Here is a 16,654-nt window from a genome sequence, read left to right as displayed (position 1 = left end):
CCCCCCCCCACCCCCTCCCACCCCCAACCCCCCCCCCCCCCACCCCCACCCCCCCCAACCCCCCTCCCCCCCCACCCCCCCCCCCCCCCCCCCCCCCCCCCCCCCCCCCCCCCCCCCCCCCCCCCCCCCCCCCCCCCACCCCCCCCCCCCCCCCCCCCCCCCCCCCCCAACCCCCCCTCCCCCCCACCCCCCCCCCCCCCCAACCCCCCCCCCCCCCACCAACCCCGCCCCCCCCCCAACCCCCCCCCCCCCCACCCTGGTACACGGTATACATTCACCATATATCCACAAGTAGCTGATATGGACGGAGATCCAGAAAATATATCTACCTATACAAGTAACTATATTTACCTTCATTGTTTATTTCTGTATTACTAAGGTGCATTTGGGAAACTTGCTCTTTACACCCTAGTTAGTAATTAGCTGAGAGTCAGGCAAGGGTAATATGGAATTTTTTAAATTGAACAAATCTGCTTGTAGTTCCAGATTTCTCTGACCCTCCTAAACACTCTCTTTGTCCTCTGCTTCTCTAATAAATCGCTTCCTCTAGCTTTCCCCTCTCTTTCTATCTTCCCATACCCTTGTATTATTCCCCATCTACTTCCCGAAGGCATCCTTTTCTGCATACATTAACACACTTGCAATCAAGGCTCCCTCTGAGTTGCCCCGACCTGCACTGTCACACAGATATTGAGTCCTTAGTGCAGAGTACTTTGGCTCATCGCAGCAGGGCAAGGTAGGATCAGTAGCGAGCAAACGCTGGACCTTCCGCTGCTGTTCCTGCAAAGAAGCCGGTACCACTAGATGCAAATAGAGGGCTTGCTTAAGTTACCCCAAGCATCTCATTCATATGCATTTCAACAGCTCCACTCCCTGGAGAACTGGATGAAAAAGGAACTAGAATTAAATCAAAGAAGGAAAATAGGGAAGAGGAATAGAGCGAAACAGAAGAAAGCTTGTTTGTCCAGACCTGCTCCCTTCTCCTTCAGGTCCATTTTGTTCACCCCCAGTGGAACTCTGTGTGGCTCCCATTGCAGCATAGCTTCTTCCTTTCTTGGAAGTTGGGAAGCAGCAGCCAGCAAGGTATTGTTTGCTTAATACCTCACATGATGCTAAAGAGGAATTTCATTAGCCACTGAGTTCCCCAGCTCAAGCTATGCTTCCTCTCCTTCTCACACAGGGAGAGCCAGAGAAGAAGTGAGGGATGTTTTGTAAAGAAACATTGGCCCTTTCCACACGCACGCGGAGCCGAGCCTCTGCCGGGATAAATTATGCTGGTGGAGGCTCGGGGGCCGTTCGCATGCTAGCGTTCGAGCGGCCGGCACTTCCCCCTCAGTCAGAGAGGTGGCTCCATATGGAGCCGCCTCTGGTCGCCCCCCTCCACTCACTGTCCTGTCCTTCATCACTCTGAAGGGCTGCAGGGACCCACCCACGCTGCCCTCCGACCTCCAAGGGTCGGAGGGCAGCGTGGGCTGGGCTCTGCAGCCCTCCAGAGTGACGAAGGATGGGAGGGGAGGGGAGGGGGAAAGCAGTGTCTTCCCGCCGGTGCAGTTCGCACCGCGCCTATGGGAAGACGGTGCTTTAGAAAAACCTCGCTAGTTTTGCGAGGTTAATAGGAGCGGCTTCACGCCGCTCCCGGGCGGCCAGGACGGCGTTTTTGCCATCCCTGGGCCGCTGTAAATCGCCCGTGTGGAAAGGGCCTAAGCCTGCAGTGCAACACACACCCAATCTGTCAGAATCTCGAGAAAAGTCCTAAGTAGAATTTCGGAGCAAGAAGAATGAGTAGGTCAGAGGCCAAGGAACTCATTAGGGAATTTACATGTTAATAAACATATTTTTTGCATTCAATTTATTAATGCTGAAAACATTTTAAAAGTGTATGTGTGTTGGGGTAAGTAAATTGTACTCCTAGGTCTGCTTAAGAAGCAGTTCTGAATGGCCCTTAGAAATACGGTTGCAATTAATAAGTAAATAAAAGTTCTACTGGTAGTCTAACTTGAAAAAGCAAATTTATCACTGTATGGCTATCAAGCTATTATATCCATCTCTCAGATGTGAGGGTGAGAAGCATTGTCTTCCTGGAAGTACTAGAAAGGAAGGAATAGGCCATTTATAACACATGTCAGATCTCAGAAGATGAGAAAGGTCAGCTCTAGTTGGTATTTGGATACTATTTGGATACTAACCACCAAGCTGACCACCAAGTAAGTCCAGAGTTGCTACACAGTCTGGCAATGGCAAACCACCTCTGAATGACTCTTGCCTTGAAAACCCTACCAGGCAGTCATAAATCCATTGCAAGTTTATAACATTTTACATATATGGGTAATAATACCACGTAGACAAGCATATGCTTTTTTATATTTTAAGAGGAAGGTAATGACAAACCACCTCTGCTTCTCACCTGGCTTAAAGGCCCCTTGATGTCACCATAAGTTGCAACTTGACAGCACTTTACACACACTTGAAAGATTTTTTTTATTGTTTAAATTTATAGAGATGACCAGTGTCTGTGGAAAACCTAGGAAGGCACAGATGGAGTACAGATTTTGTGCCAGGTTTAGGTCAACCCCTACAGTAAGAAGTCTCCTTTCAGTCAAAATTGGCAGAAAGGAAGAGGCACAAATGCCAAGAAACAGTAGATGTCTGGAAAAAGTAAAACCACTGGAAGAGGTTGGAGATTTGGATTAAAATGTCCTCAATATGTGTTTGACACCCAGCTCTATTTCTGTGTAGCAGCTTTCAGGTCTCAGATAAGGATGGGTCTCAGATAAGGATGCATTTTTATCACCCTGTCTGTTCAATCCATATGCAGAACATGTGAGGGAAGCTGGTGTGCTGCTTACCATGAACTCAGACCAGAGGTTTTCATTGTTCTGGCAAAGCCCCTTCCTTGGCCATGTACCACAGTTGAGTTTATTTATACACCCAGATATTGACTTCCCAGACCCCTGATTACATTGCCATATCCTTCCATCAAGGATCCTGTCTTTCTCTCTTCTCAGTCCTGCTTTGTCCTCAAGGGCTGACTTCAGTTCACCGCTCTTCCTTGCAGTGCTCTGGAGCCCTTCACCATGGAAGTTTTAAGTCCCTCTGTCCTCCGCAGGAGTTTCTCTCTAATTTCTCCTGATTCTCCTCATTCAGCCCACTTGCACCTTCTCTAGGGCTGGCAAATTTCTTGAGTCTTACCCCTTCTGTACTGCACAAGATTGGATAAACTCTTCCTTTGACATCTCCCAACTCCATACTCACATCTCTGCTTGTGTAAGTGGAGGGGCAGTATAAAAATTGAAATAAATAAATAAATTCACTGGTCTGTAGCTCTTGCATCTTGCAGGCATTCCCTCCAGCAGCCCAAATGTTTTGCTCCCAGCCCTCTTGTTTCACCCTTGGCTTCACTGCTCTGTGATACCTCCAAACTCAGTGTCTTTGCCTTGGGGCTCTCCTTCCTGCTTTGACTGCAACAAAGGCCATCTCTTTGTCTCCAGTCCCTGCCTTTGGTCTACCTATTGTCATTTTCCTTTCTTTCTTAGGTCCACTTTCTTGAGGCTGCTGGGAGGGGGGGCTTAACAGGGGTTAACAGAGGTTCCTCTTTGTCCTGGGCTGCTCAGAGTGGGGCTCCTGAGGTGAGTCAGTCTTTAGTTCAGTCTCTGGAACCAGCGGCGCACCCCTAACGGAGCGCGCAATTTTGTTTTTTGTTTGTTTTTGTTTTTGTTTTTTAAATTAATAAGGACATTTCTTGAGGGATAGTAGATACAGATAGCTCCAGGGGGCACTGACTCAAAGTTTAATATTTAAATATCTAAACAAAATCAGATATGAAGGCAGGAAGCCAGCAGGGGGATGGGGGCTTTCCAGTGTTTTGCACTGAGTGTCATATGTATGACTATCTGCCACTAGGAGTATCACATGTATGACTATCTGCCACTAGGCAATGAGCTCCTGGCACTCAAGGAACATGTGCGTTCTCTTGAAGCCAAGGTGGCACACCTGGAGAAGCTGAAAGAGGCAGAGAGGGTGACAGACGAGGCTTTCAGGGACCTAACAGCCAGATCCCACTCCCAAGGTGACATCCCTTCAGATGTCATGGAGAATGAAGGTCTTGGGGACAGAGGGTGCCAGTCTGAGGTGGGGGAAGATGCTCCCTTAGATGAGACCCCTTCCTTAGCTGGTGATCAGATATCCTCTCGCACTGAAGATACCCCTCAGGGAGATGGGGGGCTCCTTGTAGTGGGTGATTCGATCATTAGAAATATAGAGAGTTGGGTTTCAGTGAGAGGCGTGATGACCGCGATTGGTGACTTTGCCTGCCTGGTGCGAAGGTTGCCATGGATGTCACACTTCGCCTCAGATAGGCTTTGTAGATAGTGCTGGGGTGGAGTCAAAGCAGTTGTGGTTCACATTGGCACCAAATCCATATTGGGAAATGTGTAGCCGGGAGGTTCTGGAAGCTAAATTTAGGCTGCTAGGTAACAGGTTGAAGTCCAGGACTCCCCAAGGTGGCATTCCTCAGAAATGCTACCTTCCTGTCTTCTACACGCGAGGGCGAGCTAGGCAAGTGCTGGAGATACAGGGTCTCAACAAGTGGATGAGAAGGTGGTGTAAGGCAGAGGGTTTCAGATTTGTTCAGGAACTGGGGAACCTTTTCCAGGACAAGCAAGCAAGGCCTGTACAAAAGGAGGCCCCAGGCTTCATCTTAACCAAAGAGGAATCCAAGGCTGCTGTCGCTCAACATTAAAAAGGTGGCAGAACAGCTTTTAAACTGAGCCCTGGGGGAAAGCCAACAGGAGCTGAGGTGACTTCGGTTCGGAATACAGTATCTATGGGGATGCAGACAGAGAGGGAGGTTTTTCTAAATCAACCACATACAAGTAAGGAACATAGAAATGTGCATGTGACAAGGGATAGTGTCTACAAAAGACTTGAGGGTAAAGCACAAAAATCCCAGGTTAAGGACAGAGACAGGGTATACAGGTGTCTCTATGCTAATAGTAGAAGCCTTCGACCTAAAATGGGGGAGCTGGAGTACAGAGTTTTGAAGGAGGACTTTGATATAGTGGGCATTACAGAGACATGGTGGAATGAGGAGAACCAGTGGGATGCTGTTATACCAGGCTATAGGCTCTATAGGAAGGATAGGACAGGGCGCATTAAGGGTGGAGCATAGTGTCACATAAAATAGACAATGCAAGGGGAGCTGGTTCCCCTACAGAATCACTGTGGATATCAATACCAGGTGTGAAGGACAGTTTAATATTAGGAATATATTATCGTCCCCCTGACCAAAGCGCACAAGAGGATTCTGAGATGGAAAAAGAAATTAGAGAGGCCAACAAAAACAAAAATGTAGTGGTAATGGGTGATTTTAACTATCTCCATATAAACTGGAAAAATGCATGTTCACGTCATAGTAAGGAGCATAGTCATAGCATGTTCAGGTCATAGTAAGGAGAGAGCATTCCTGGATATGCTAAATGACTGTGGCTTAGAGCAGATGGTTGTGGAACCAACCAGGGGAGAGGTGATCCTAGATCTAATTCTATGTGGGACCCAGGACCTGGTGCAGGAAGTCCGTGTTGTTGAGCCGATAGGGAACAGCGACCACAATGCTATCAGATTCAGTATCTCTGCATGTGAACCAGTGACAACTACTAATGTAGTTACATTTGCCTTCAGAAAGGGAAATTTCTCAAAGATGAGGGGGATAGTACGCAGGAAGCTGAAAGGGAAAATCAAGAGAGTCAAAACTGTCCAGGATGCTTGGAGGTTATTTAAAAACACAGTAATAAAAGCTCAGCTGGAATGTGTTCCGCAGGTTAGGAAAGGCAGCACCCAGTCCAAAAAAGAAAGCCACCATGGTTAACAAAGAGAGGTTGAGGAAATTATCAGAAAAAAGAAAATGTCTTTTAGAAAATGGAAGTCCAGTTTGACTGATGAAGAATATGAGAGGGAACACAAATGGTGGCAAAAGAGAAGCAAGTTAGCTGTAAGGGAGGCAAAAAAGGATTATGAGGAACGCATGGCTGCGAACATCAAGACCAACAACAAACAGTTCTTCAAGTACATCAAAAGCAGGAAGCCAGCAAGGGAAGCGGTAGGCCCGTTAGATGAGGAACAAAGGGTGTGCTAAAAGATGGCAGGGAGATTGCAGAGAAGCTGAATGAATTCTTTGCATCTGTCTTCACCCAAGAGGAGGTGAGGAACATTCCTGCACCTGAACCATGCTTCTTAGGAGGCGATTCCGAGGAACTAGCAAAGATAGTGGTAGACGAGGAAGAAGTTCTGGCAGCCATTGATATACTAAATGCTACCAAATCCCCTGGCCCAGATTGCATTCACCCAAGAGTTCTTAAAGAGCTCAAGCATGAAATTGCTGATCTTCTCACTTTAATATGCAACTTATCCCTGAAGTCTGCCTCCATCCCTGAAGACTGGAAAATGGCCAATGTCACACCAATCTTTAAGAAAGGATCTTGGGGGGACCCGGGAAATTACAGGCCAGTCAGTTTGACATCTGTTCCTGGCAAATTAGTAGAATCTATCATTAAAGATAACATTATAAAACATGTAGAAAAGCAAGACCTGCTGAGAAAGAGTCAGCATGGCTTTTGCAGAGGCAAATCCTGTCTTACAAACTTACTAGAGTTCTTTGAGGGTGTAAACAGGCATGTGGATTAGGGGGAACCAGTGGACATTGTCTACTTGGATTTCCAAAAGGCTTTTGACAAAGTTCCTCACCAGAGACTGTTGAGAAAACTCAGCAATGAAGGAATAAGAGGGGAAGTCGTCCTATGGATTAAAAACTGGTTGAGGAACAGGAAGCAAAGAGTAGGTGTAAATGGGAAATTCTCACAATGGAGAGATGTAAGGAGTGGTGTCCTCCAAGGATCCATTTTGAGACCAGTGCTCTTTAACCTATTCATAAATGAGCTGGAAGTAGGGGTGGGTAGCGTGGTGGCCAAGTTTGCTGATGATACCAAATTATGTAGTGTGGTGAGAACCGCAAAGGATTGTGAAGAGCTCCAAGTGGACCTTGATAAATTAGGTGAGTGGGCTAAGAAATGGCAAATGCAGTTCAATGTAGCAAAATGTAAAGTGATGCACATAGGGGCAAAAAAATCCAAACTTCACATACACGCTACAGGGGTCAGTGCTATCAGTCACAGATCAGGAAAGGGATTTAGGCGTCTTAGTTGATAGTTCTATGGGAATGTCAACTCAATGCATGGCAGCTGTGAAAAAGGCAAACTCTATGCTGGGCATAATTAGGAAAGGAATTGATAATAAAACTGCAAAGATTGTCATGCCCTTATATAAAGCAGTGGTGCGACCGCACTTGGAGTACTGTGTCCAGTTCTGGTCACCACATCTCAAAAAGGATATTGAAGAGATAGAAAAAGTGCAGAGAAGGGCAACAAGGATGATTGAGGGACTGGAGCACCTTCCCTATGAGGAGAGGCTGCAGCGTTTGGGACTCTTTAGTTTGGTGAGGTGACCTCTGAGGGGGTATATGATTGAAGTCTATAAAATTATGCATGGGATAGAAAATGTTGACAGAGAGACATTTTTCTCTCTTTCTCACAACACTAGAACCAGGGGGCATTCATTGAAAATGCTGGGGGGAAGAATTAGGACTAATAAAAGGAAACACTTCTTCACACAACGTGTGATTGGTGTTTGGAATATGCTGCCACAAGAGGTGGTGATGGCCACTAACCTGGATAGCTTTAAAAGGGGCTTGGACAGATTTATGGAGGAGAAGTCGATTTATGGCTACCAATCTTGATCTTCTTTGATCTGAGATTGCAAATGCCTTAACAGTCCAGGTGCTCGGTAGCAACAGCCGCAGAAGGCCATTGCTTTCACATCCTGCATGTGAGCTCCCAAAGGCACCTGGTGGGCCACTGCGAGTAGCAGAGAGGTGGACTAGATAGACTCTGGTCTGATCCAGCTGGCTTGTTCTTATGTTCTTGAGGTAGTTCCCTCCTCCTCTATCAATCTCTCTGTTAGATTTTAAAGACTCTACTTATTGGCAAGGACGTGGGTAAGGGGGGGTTCCCGGGTTCAGCCCCCCCATTACATGTCCCAAGTTCCATCCCCCATTTGTGATTTTTTTGGTATTTTTAAGTGTTTTTCCAGTTTTTGTAGTCCATGTACATCTGATACTGATGAGTACAAGACATCCCAAAGCGCCAGTGCTGTAGTATCTCTGTTAACACCTGATACTTATCATATACCCACATTTGTAGCAGATCACACAACTGCAGGAAATCCAGAAAGCATAAGTCCCTTTACAAGTAAATTGGTTAAATCAGTGGTTCTCAATCTTCCTAATGCCGTGTGACCCTTTAATACAGTTCCTCATGTTGTTGTGACACCCAACCCTAACATTTATCCATTTTACAGATGGAGAACACTGATGCAGAGAATCTTAGGAGACCCCTGTGAAAGGGTCGTTCAACCCCCAAAGGGGTCCCGACCCCCAGGTTGAGAACCACTTGGTTAAATGAATGCCTTTCTCTTGCAGTCAGACTCTATTTCAGGAGTGTTTATTCCTCCTGCAGCTAAATTGCTGCTTATTCAGCTAACAAACCTGATTGAAAAGCTTACATACAAATGTTAGATCAAGGCCACAGAAACTGGGAATATTTTAGATCTTGTCAATTTCTGGTTGTGCTTTTCTCTGAGTTGGAGGATAGAACTGAATATTTGAAAGACAACAGTAGGGTGTGATGGTTTTCATGTTTCCTGGGGAGATGGATTTTGGGTTTCAATTAAGTGAGATTAGGCTTTAGTTTCTGAATATATTTCAGTTCCTGTTTTAATATGTAAACTAGGTGGAAGTTTAGTGAGCTTAAAAGCAAAGTGCAGGGTAGTACAAACAGGATAAACATACTTCTCATGTTTTGAACAGAACCCAGTGCTGTTTCTAATATCACAATCAAAAATATCAGCGAAAATGAAGTAATCTTAAGTTGGAGTTCTGAAGATGCAGCTGCTTCTGGATACACCTACAGAGTATACATAATAAATGTGAATACTACAAAGGGCCTCAACCAAACATTCTCATCCCAAATGGCCTCCATCCAGAACTTAAATCCAGGCACCTCTTATATATTCTCAGTTTTTGCACAAGTGAATAATGGCAAAACTGAAGGAGACTCCAGCATCCTGTCTGTCTGTACAGGTAAGCATCAAAGTTCATGGTAGGGCATCCCCCCCCCCCCCAATCTGATGATGTATGAATTCACAAATTAAATGTGGGGTGGGTGTGGGGTGCAGGAATGCCTGCTGCTGATGGTCCTGGCAGAGTCGGCATACCCTGTTGTAAACGTAACCCCTGAAATCAGGAAACCAAGGATCTCTCTTTCTCTGAAGATGTCTAAACTGGGGGGAGCAAGAATGAAGGCAATATGTGAAGGCAAGCTCCCCTGGTAGCTACTGAAAGACTCCTTATGGAGACAGTCACATTTGATATTGCAATCTCCATGATAACTTGAAATCATCTCCATATTGACCTAGTAGAAAAAATCAAAATTGAGTAAGAAAGGGCATCGATGTAGAAGCATTACAAGGCTTGTGATGAAGTAAGGTACCTGTTCATAATCAGCCAGCTTGTTCTGGCATAAGACAGGAGGCCAGCTACCTCTGAGGCCCCAATTGATGAGGTCCGGTACAGCAGAGGGAGCAAATTACCTCAGAACATCACAGTGCGCCATACTAAAATCAGAAAAAATCCTGAAAACAGTTCAAAAAGGCATAATGCTTATTTAAGAGAAAATTCTCAAAACATTTTTCTGGTTTTTAAGTGGAATTTATAAAGAGGAAAGAGAAAGTATTTATACAGTCTATCATGCAGTATCAGCAATATGAATTATACGGCATGAGTCGAATAATGCAAATAATACATATGTAGACATTTAGAGGCATATACAAAGGCATGTACATTTAGAGGCATGTACATTTAGAGGCATATACATTTAGAGGCATGTGCATTTAGAGGCATATACAAAGGCTTTCATAGACAACCAGTTTCAGAGTTTGGCTTCCCTTCAGCCAGGCACTGCCTAGTGCCCTCACCCCCCAGGGCAGGACTAAGGCACCAGTATCCAGAGTGGTCAGGCAAATGAGAAAGCAATGGTGATTCTGCTCCTAGCTGCCACTGATATTCTCCCCACCACCACCACCACATACACACAGGATGAGCTAATGAGGCACCATTCACTCACTTTTGACATTTGCTGAAGGGGCCACAGAAGGGTGCTCTGGCATTAGGCAACTGCCACTTCTTCCTAGAGAGTGGAAGAGGGAAAGCTATGTGCCATGTACATGTACACAAACACGTAACAAGAGAAGGATTGGGTAAATCCCTTGGAATCTTATATGTGCATGCAGTGCCATTCTTCCTCCTTCATGCCTCAGGCAGAGGAACAGGGAGAACAATTATTGGGTCTGAAAAGAGAAGAAAAGAGTTTGAGCTCTTCTCCCTCTGGGGTTCCTTCTATCAAGAAATGGGATGTTGTCCCAGAATCCTCTGCAATCTCCCTTCCTGGTAGGGGGATGTGTAGAGCATGGGTCCCCAACATGGTGCCTGCATTTTCAGGAAGGAGTCAGGAAGAGCTTTTGCCCAGCAAAATTTCTGATTGTGAAGATTTTTTTTAAAAAAAACATTGCTTTGGCAGCAGCTGCTAGCACAGCACAAGGGTCTTCATTGTGTGACTGATGGTAAGTCACAACAGCAGCCATTTTATTAATTATTATATCCCACCTTTCAACTAGATTTAAGGCAGTGATTGGTTCTGTCTCCTGTGGCAGTAACTTTTAAAAACTTTTCCCCTAGTCATTGGTATCTGTAAGCAACCTTTGCCTATTTAGGACAGTGTAGTAAAAGTATTTTCGATACATACAATTTCTTCATGTTTAAAAGGTGTTGACAGTTGGGACTATAAATATTACCAAAAAATCAGGGATCTCCAACGTGTGGTCCTCAAGCTGCCGGACCCAGCACCAGCCCTCTCAAGTCCTCTTTAACCTTCCCTCCACCCCAAACACCAAGCCAGGCTAGGCACCAGCCACCCTAAGTCCCCTCCAATCCTCCCCCACCCCCAACCCAGGCTCGGCAGGGCAGTGGCAGCCAAACCGGACTTGGCACCAACCCTTCCAAATTCCTTCCAACCCCCCCCAACTCTCCCTGCACCCTAAACACCAAGCCAGACCTGGCACCAACCCATTTAGATTTTTAAGTGGGAAAGGGTATAGTCATTTAGACACTGTGTGTTATGCTATCAGTTTAATGGCTGTTTTACATTTTCACCTTGTTTTGTATTAGTTGCAGCATCAGTGGATGAACTGAACTGTACATCAGTACCTAAGCAGCCAGAACTGACTTTAAAATGGAATCCTCCTTCTGGCCTTTGTAATGGCTTTCTGATTCAGATCTCAAACAGTGCTTTCAACAAAACGGAACATTACAGCTCAGAAAATCAGGGTGCTGTAATGAAAAATCTGAGTTACTTTTCCAACTACACAGTTAGGATTGTAACCCAGTCATGTGGGGAAAAGAGCTCTCCACGGGAAAAAATGTGTCGTACAAGTATCACTGGTAAGAATCTAGCCTGCTTGTCCAAGTTGATTGGGGGGTGCGGAAGTGTGCTTATGGATAACACATTTCTAGATGACAGAGTGAATAATGGGCATAGATTGGAGCGGGTCATTACATGTAAACCTTTGCAATGAAAGGTAGTGTACGTGCCCGCCTGAAAACTACCTTATATTTTCCAAACATTGTGTCCATTATACTCAGTATCAATGTCTGACAGTGTGGCAGTTCATTCACATCAGGGGTTTTTTCAGCTTGTACTCCTTCTCTAGGGACCTAATGAGGAAGCACAATTTTAAAAATGCAGCAAAAAAGAACATCTTATTAACAATACATGTTTTACGCAGAAGCTATTTTTTTGTCTGTTTAACCATCTAATTCCTTGAAAACTGACTGAGTTAATAACCGTGCCCCAATTATGTCATAGTTGGAAAGGAAGAGGTTTTTTTTGCTCCATGTTGACACAAACAACTAAATGTTTTTGTTCGGAAATACAAATTTAACATAAAAACTATTGTGCTCAATGGTACCCCACTTTCAGGACATTTCAGATGACCCCGCAGCTTAAGTTGCCAGAAATTTGCAAGCAATAAAGAGCTTAGAAGATTTTATTTACTTATCAATTAGGTCTAATTATGTATATTGTTGTAGGGAATGTCTTAGGGGGATACATTTAGGTGATATTAATCCTTTCAAGATTTATTGTACATCTAGGGTAGCATTCAATCCCATTCTGGAAGCTGAATGCCAGTTGACACAAGGAAATCTTACAGTAGTGTCAGAATGTATTCAGCTTGAATCACTAAGGGAAGGGATTTTTATTACTGCGAAGGGACTACTTTCCCTGGTGCAATAAACTTGAAATATGTGGCTTCTCCATGCATATGCTACAGCTTTTGTGTTGGTTTACTTGAGTAGTATATTTACTGTATCTTAAATGTTGTTAACATAAAGGGAAGGTAATACTTGTAGGTAACTGCAAACATAGTGGCTTCTCTTTACAGAATCTTCATAGCATAGCATTCATATTCTTAATAATGGGGTGGGGGGTAGATCTAATTGGTGACTTGTATCTAGAGTTTTCAGAAATGTAGCCTATTCAGCAGGTATTTAACCTAACCTCAGTATGCCTGATGGAATGTACAGAACATCACTAAGTGAGCTCTTCATTGCTCACACAAGCAGTGGAAGATGTTTCTTCATAGTTTTTCAAAAGAGAGTTGAGTACTTTTTAAAGAGTTTTTGATTTCACATTTCTTCCATATTTTGATAAATTTCTTACCATTGCTTTGTTTTGCTGCACAGATCCTCCAGTTCCTTCTGAACCACCTGCTATTGAGGCAACTAGTCATAACTCATTGAAAGTTCGGTTTTGGCCTTTTAATCCCATTAATGGACCATTAAAAGCATATGCGGTAATAATCTCATCAAAAGGTAAAAATATCACATACTAGTCACTTGGTCATTATTTAAAAAATCTGTCTTTCTGCAAGAAGCTGAGGGATCTGTTTTAAAAATTACTTTTTATTAAAACTTTTTAAAAGACAGACAAAAGCAACAACCAAGACCACAGAAAAAGCTACATTAAAAAGGGGAAAGGGAGGGCTCCTGATTTCCCCTGCACCAAATAGAATGATAGTTAACAAATTTTCCACTGGCTCTCCAGTTACAGCTAAAGAGTTAATTCTTAATTGATATTACTAATAAAAAACACATTTTTCCTATTATATCTGTTTTCTTGTTCTACTCATCCAAACCACAAATCATAAGTTTGACCATTTCTGCCAGTTCCAGCTACTTCAAAACCATTCTTCTAAAGTAGCTAGTAACAGCTAAATACATAAGAGTATGTTCTGTTCAATTTTTTTTTATTTGAAATGACATGCTGCTCAAAGACATAGATGGTGAACATTTTACCTCCAACGCTTTCCAATTTTTGTGCTTGCTTTTAATAATGCGCTGCCTATTATTCAGTCTTTAAAATTATTTTGTAATGTACTTTTTTCTATACAGAAATGAAGTGCAGCAATGCATCTTTGACAGACACTTATCAGGATTTTACCAAGGGAAAAACAAATTCTTATGTTGCAAATGTCAAATATGTGCAACATTCCCACGAAGATGATCGTTATAGTATTGAAATAGGAGATGGCTCAACACATCATCACTATTTCAATGGGAAGCTAGATCCTCTTGGCTCATATAGGTATTTTTATGAAGTTTTTCAAAGTATTTTCCTGAGTCCTTCATGTGACCAAACTTCACATAACAAACGAATGATTGGCATTTCTTATTAAACTCTGATGCTAATGCAGCTTAATGACTGTTTTTCTTTGTTACCTTTCATTAGTGCATGTGTGGCTGGTTTCACGTCTATCGTTTTTAAGAATGACTCTATCAGCTCAAGGGAAAGCTATGTCTCATTTTCGGATTTCTCTTCATTTGTTGCCTTACCCCAAAATCCAGGTACAAATATTGCCATGTTGCTGTTGGTGTTTATTTATCATTCCTGCTGGGGAACCCAGGCTTGCTCTCCTCAGAGATGTGAAGGTCTGTGGAGGGTGGGACTTTTTACAGATTTTTAAATCCATTTTTTTCTGATAGAAAAGTTAGAATATTTGGTGGAAGTCAGAAAAAAACTTTCTATAAAATATTTTATCTTTTAGAATTCGTAAAATGTGTCTTGAGGCATTTCTCACTCAAAATGTGCCACATGAAAGTGTGAAGATATTTTAATTATTTCAGTTTGAAAAACTGGGAAATTTGGGGCAGTACTGAAAAAGACTATTACAGGGTTTTCAAGATTTTTTGTTTAAATATAAATAATGTTTGTAGCTTTTAATATGGTATAATTTGTTTTTAATAATAATATTATTAAAGGTTTCACCATCTTTTGGGTCCTAGCAGAGATGGTGAATTTTTAATAACATATTAATAACATATTAACATATTAAATTATTCAGTGTATCAGCTGTGGCAAGCTCCCAATGATTTAGCAACATGTGTCTCCTCTGTATGGGCCACACAATATGTGTGTCCTCCGTAAGGTATTTGTAGCAAACAGGTCTACTTCAAACATATGAACCACACCAGAGTCGAAGTTGAGCTAGTTCCTTTTTCCTTTTATGTACTTAGAGACTTCTTTTGTCCTTCTGAGAGCTCAACTGGTAGTATTAATATTTTCAGTCCTTTGGATAATGAGACTTTTAAAATTGCAATTACTGCACTATAGGTTTTTTCCATATTTAAACATGGTCAACCAAATACAGTCTAAATGCTGAATGTGAAAAACAAAGCTAGGTGATTCTTAACATTATATTGTATTGTAGTATTGAATGTTTTTAGAACTCACTAGCAGAACCGGCCATGCTTTGCTGTGGCTTACTGTGTGGAACCACGCACGGAAGGGAGGAGGAAGGGGAGAGGGGTTCCAGCTTGTTCCCACGGCATGGCTTGGAACGTTCCTCCTTTCTGTCCCTGTGTGTTGTGGGTGCTTGTGCTTCCAACAGCAGGCGGGTTCATGTGGCATGAGCGCACATGCCACGGCGATCGCGGGCAAGCCAGGCCCCCTCCCCAGTACGGCGGCCCCTCATTGGTCTGCTGCAGGTTTGAGGAAACGTGCATTTTACCGGGCACCAATGTGACCTGCGAGCCCGGTGAAGGTCGTAAAACCTGCCCACAATGGGAAGCCACGTCGTGTCAAAATTTGGGAGCAATCGGTCCAGCTGTTTCGGCGTTAGATCATGAAGAACAAACACACGGTTATATTGATGAGAGAGAGAGATTACTGTGGTCGTTGATGTTACTTGTGACCGTTGTCCATATTTCTTTTTTAAGAAGTTATCACAGGAGCCGTTGTTGGGTGTATTCTGGGTGCTGTTCTTGTTGCTGCAATAGTGGGTTTCATCTTTTGGAAAAAGAGAAGGTATTACACAGTATACAGTTTCATGATGATTATATTTTAATGTTTCTAATGAAAATCACTACAGCTTCTGTTTCACATATTTGAAGAGCTTGTATTGAAAATGTGAACCAATTCCATAGCTGTTAAGTTACAGATTTTCGAATATAAAAACTCTATAAATTGATATTCTGTGAAAAGGATAGGGATTACTGATATGGCATTTATCACCATTTGTATGGAGGTACAATTTCCAGAGGTCCTGGGAGAAGCCATGGCAATTGAAACAGATTTCAATCCATTTTGAATTTTAAAACTAACCATTATTAGGGTTTTAACAACCCTGATCAGGGTTATTTTTCCCTGTTCTGTTTCATTACAATAAGTTCAGCTCCACCCAGGCTTTCTTTGAGGAGGCAAATTGTTTAGATCCTTTGTAATTGGGTTATAGGCCTGGTTAGGAGATTGAAACACCCTTGGTTGCCCTTGTGGATAACCTGTGCCAGTGGACCATCTTTCTGGATTGGGATTGAGAGCCACTTGCTGCACTGTGTAACATCTTTGTCCTATCTGGTCCTCTTAACAAATGGGTTTGATGCTACCACCGTACAAGGTTTGTGACCAATATGCCTGAAGGACCACCTACTTCCTTACAAACCCGCCCAACCATTACAGTCCTTTGTAGAGGGCATGCTTTGGGTGCCTCACCTTCAGAAATTAGATGGGTAGCACTAGCAACCCAGGAGAGGGCCTTCTCAGTCATGTCACCAAAACTCTGGAGCTCTCTCCCCAGGGAGACTTTTCTGGTGCCATTTTCTGCAAGTGGGTGAAGACTTTTGACTTTTGTTTGGCCATTTCCTCAATGATCCCCTTCCTAACCAAAGTTTTTATTGTTCTTATTATGTCTTTGTATGAATACTGGTGTTTCTTAGCCTTCTTAATAAATTACTTAGCCCCTGTGAATGCATTAATGCTGCTATTTGGAAATCATTTTAAATTTATAGCATAATATGGATATATTAGCAAAATTTAGCAGGTTAGTGACATGAGGAGCTGTGTGGAGCTGTGTGTTGGTACTAACCTTTCTTAAACTTTACAATTTTACAGGAAAGATAGAAAAAACAATGAGGTGCCTTTTTCTCCAATTGCGTAAG

General features: G+C 43.3%; 1 protein-coding gene across 3 annotated transcripts in view; it reads left to right on the top strand.

Moving 5' to 3' along the window:
* Positions 1-249: 249 nt before the first annotated feature.
* Positions 250-16,654, top strand: part of PTPRJ (protein tyrosine phosphatase receptor type J) — a 31,560-nt gene continuing 15,155 nt past the window's right edge. For 2 of the 3 annotated variants that reach the window (XM_048485891.1, XM_048485893.1), the window contains exons 1-8: positions 250-337; positions 8,915-9,187; positions 11,330-11,602; positions 12,905-13,033; positions 13,613-13,805; positions 13,950-14,065; positions 15,437-15,524; positions 16,608-16,649. In XM_048485891.1, the coding sequence (XP_048341848.1) occupies positions 301-337; positions 8,915-9,187; positions 11,330-11,602; positions 12,905-13,033; positions 13,613-13,805; positions 13,950-14,065; positions 15,437-15,524; positions 16,608-16,649 (1,151 nt within the window). In that variant the 5' untranslated portion in view covers positions 250-300. The remainder of the gene's footprint in view (positions 338-8,914; positions 9,188-11,329; positions 11,603-12,904; positions 13,034-13,612; positions 13,806-13,949; positions 14,066-15,436; positions 15,525-16,607; positions 16,650-16,654) is intronic. The other variant, XM_048485892.1, reaches the window with a different exon arrangement.

Source organism: Sphaerodactylus townsendi, linkage group LG02, assembly GCF_021028975.2.
Source record: "Sphaerodactylus townsendi isolate TG3544 linkage group LG02, MPM_Stown_v2.3, whole genome shotgun sequence".
In the NCBI taxonomy this organism is placed as follows: domain Eukaryota; kingdom Metazoa; phylum Chordata; class Lepidosauria; order Squamata; family Sphaerodactylidae; genus Sphaerodactylus; species Sphaerodactylus townsendi.
The sequence above is the reverse complement of the archived record's forward strand: the minus strand, read 5'-3'. Positions and strand labels throughout refer to the sequence as shown.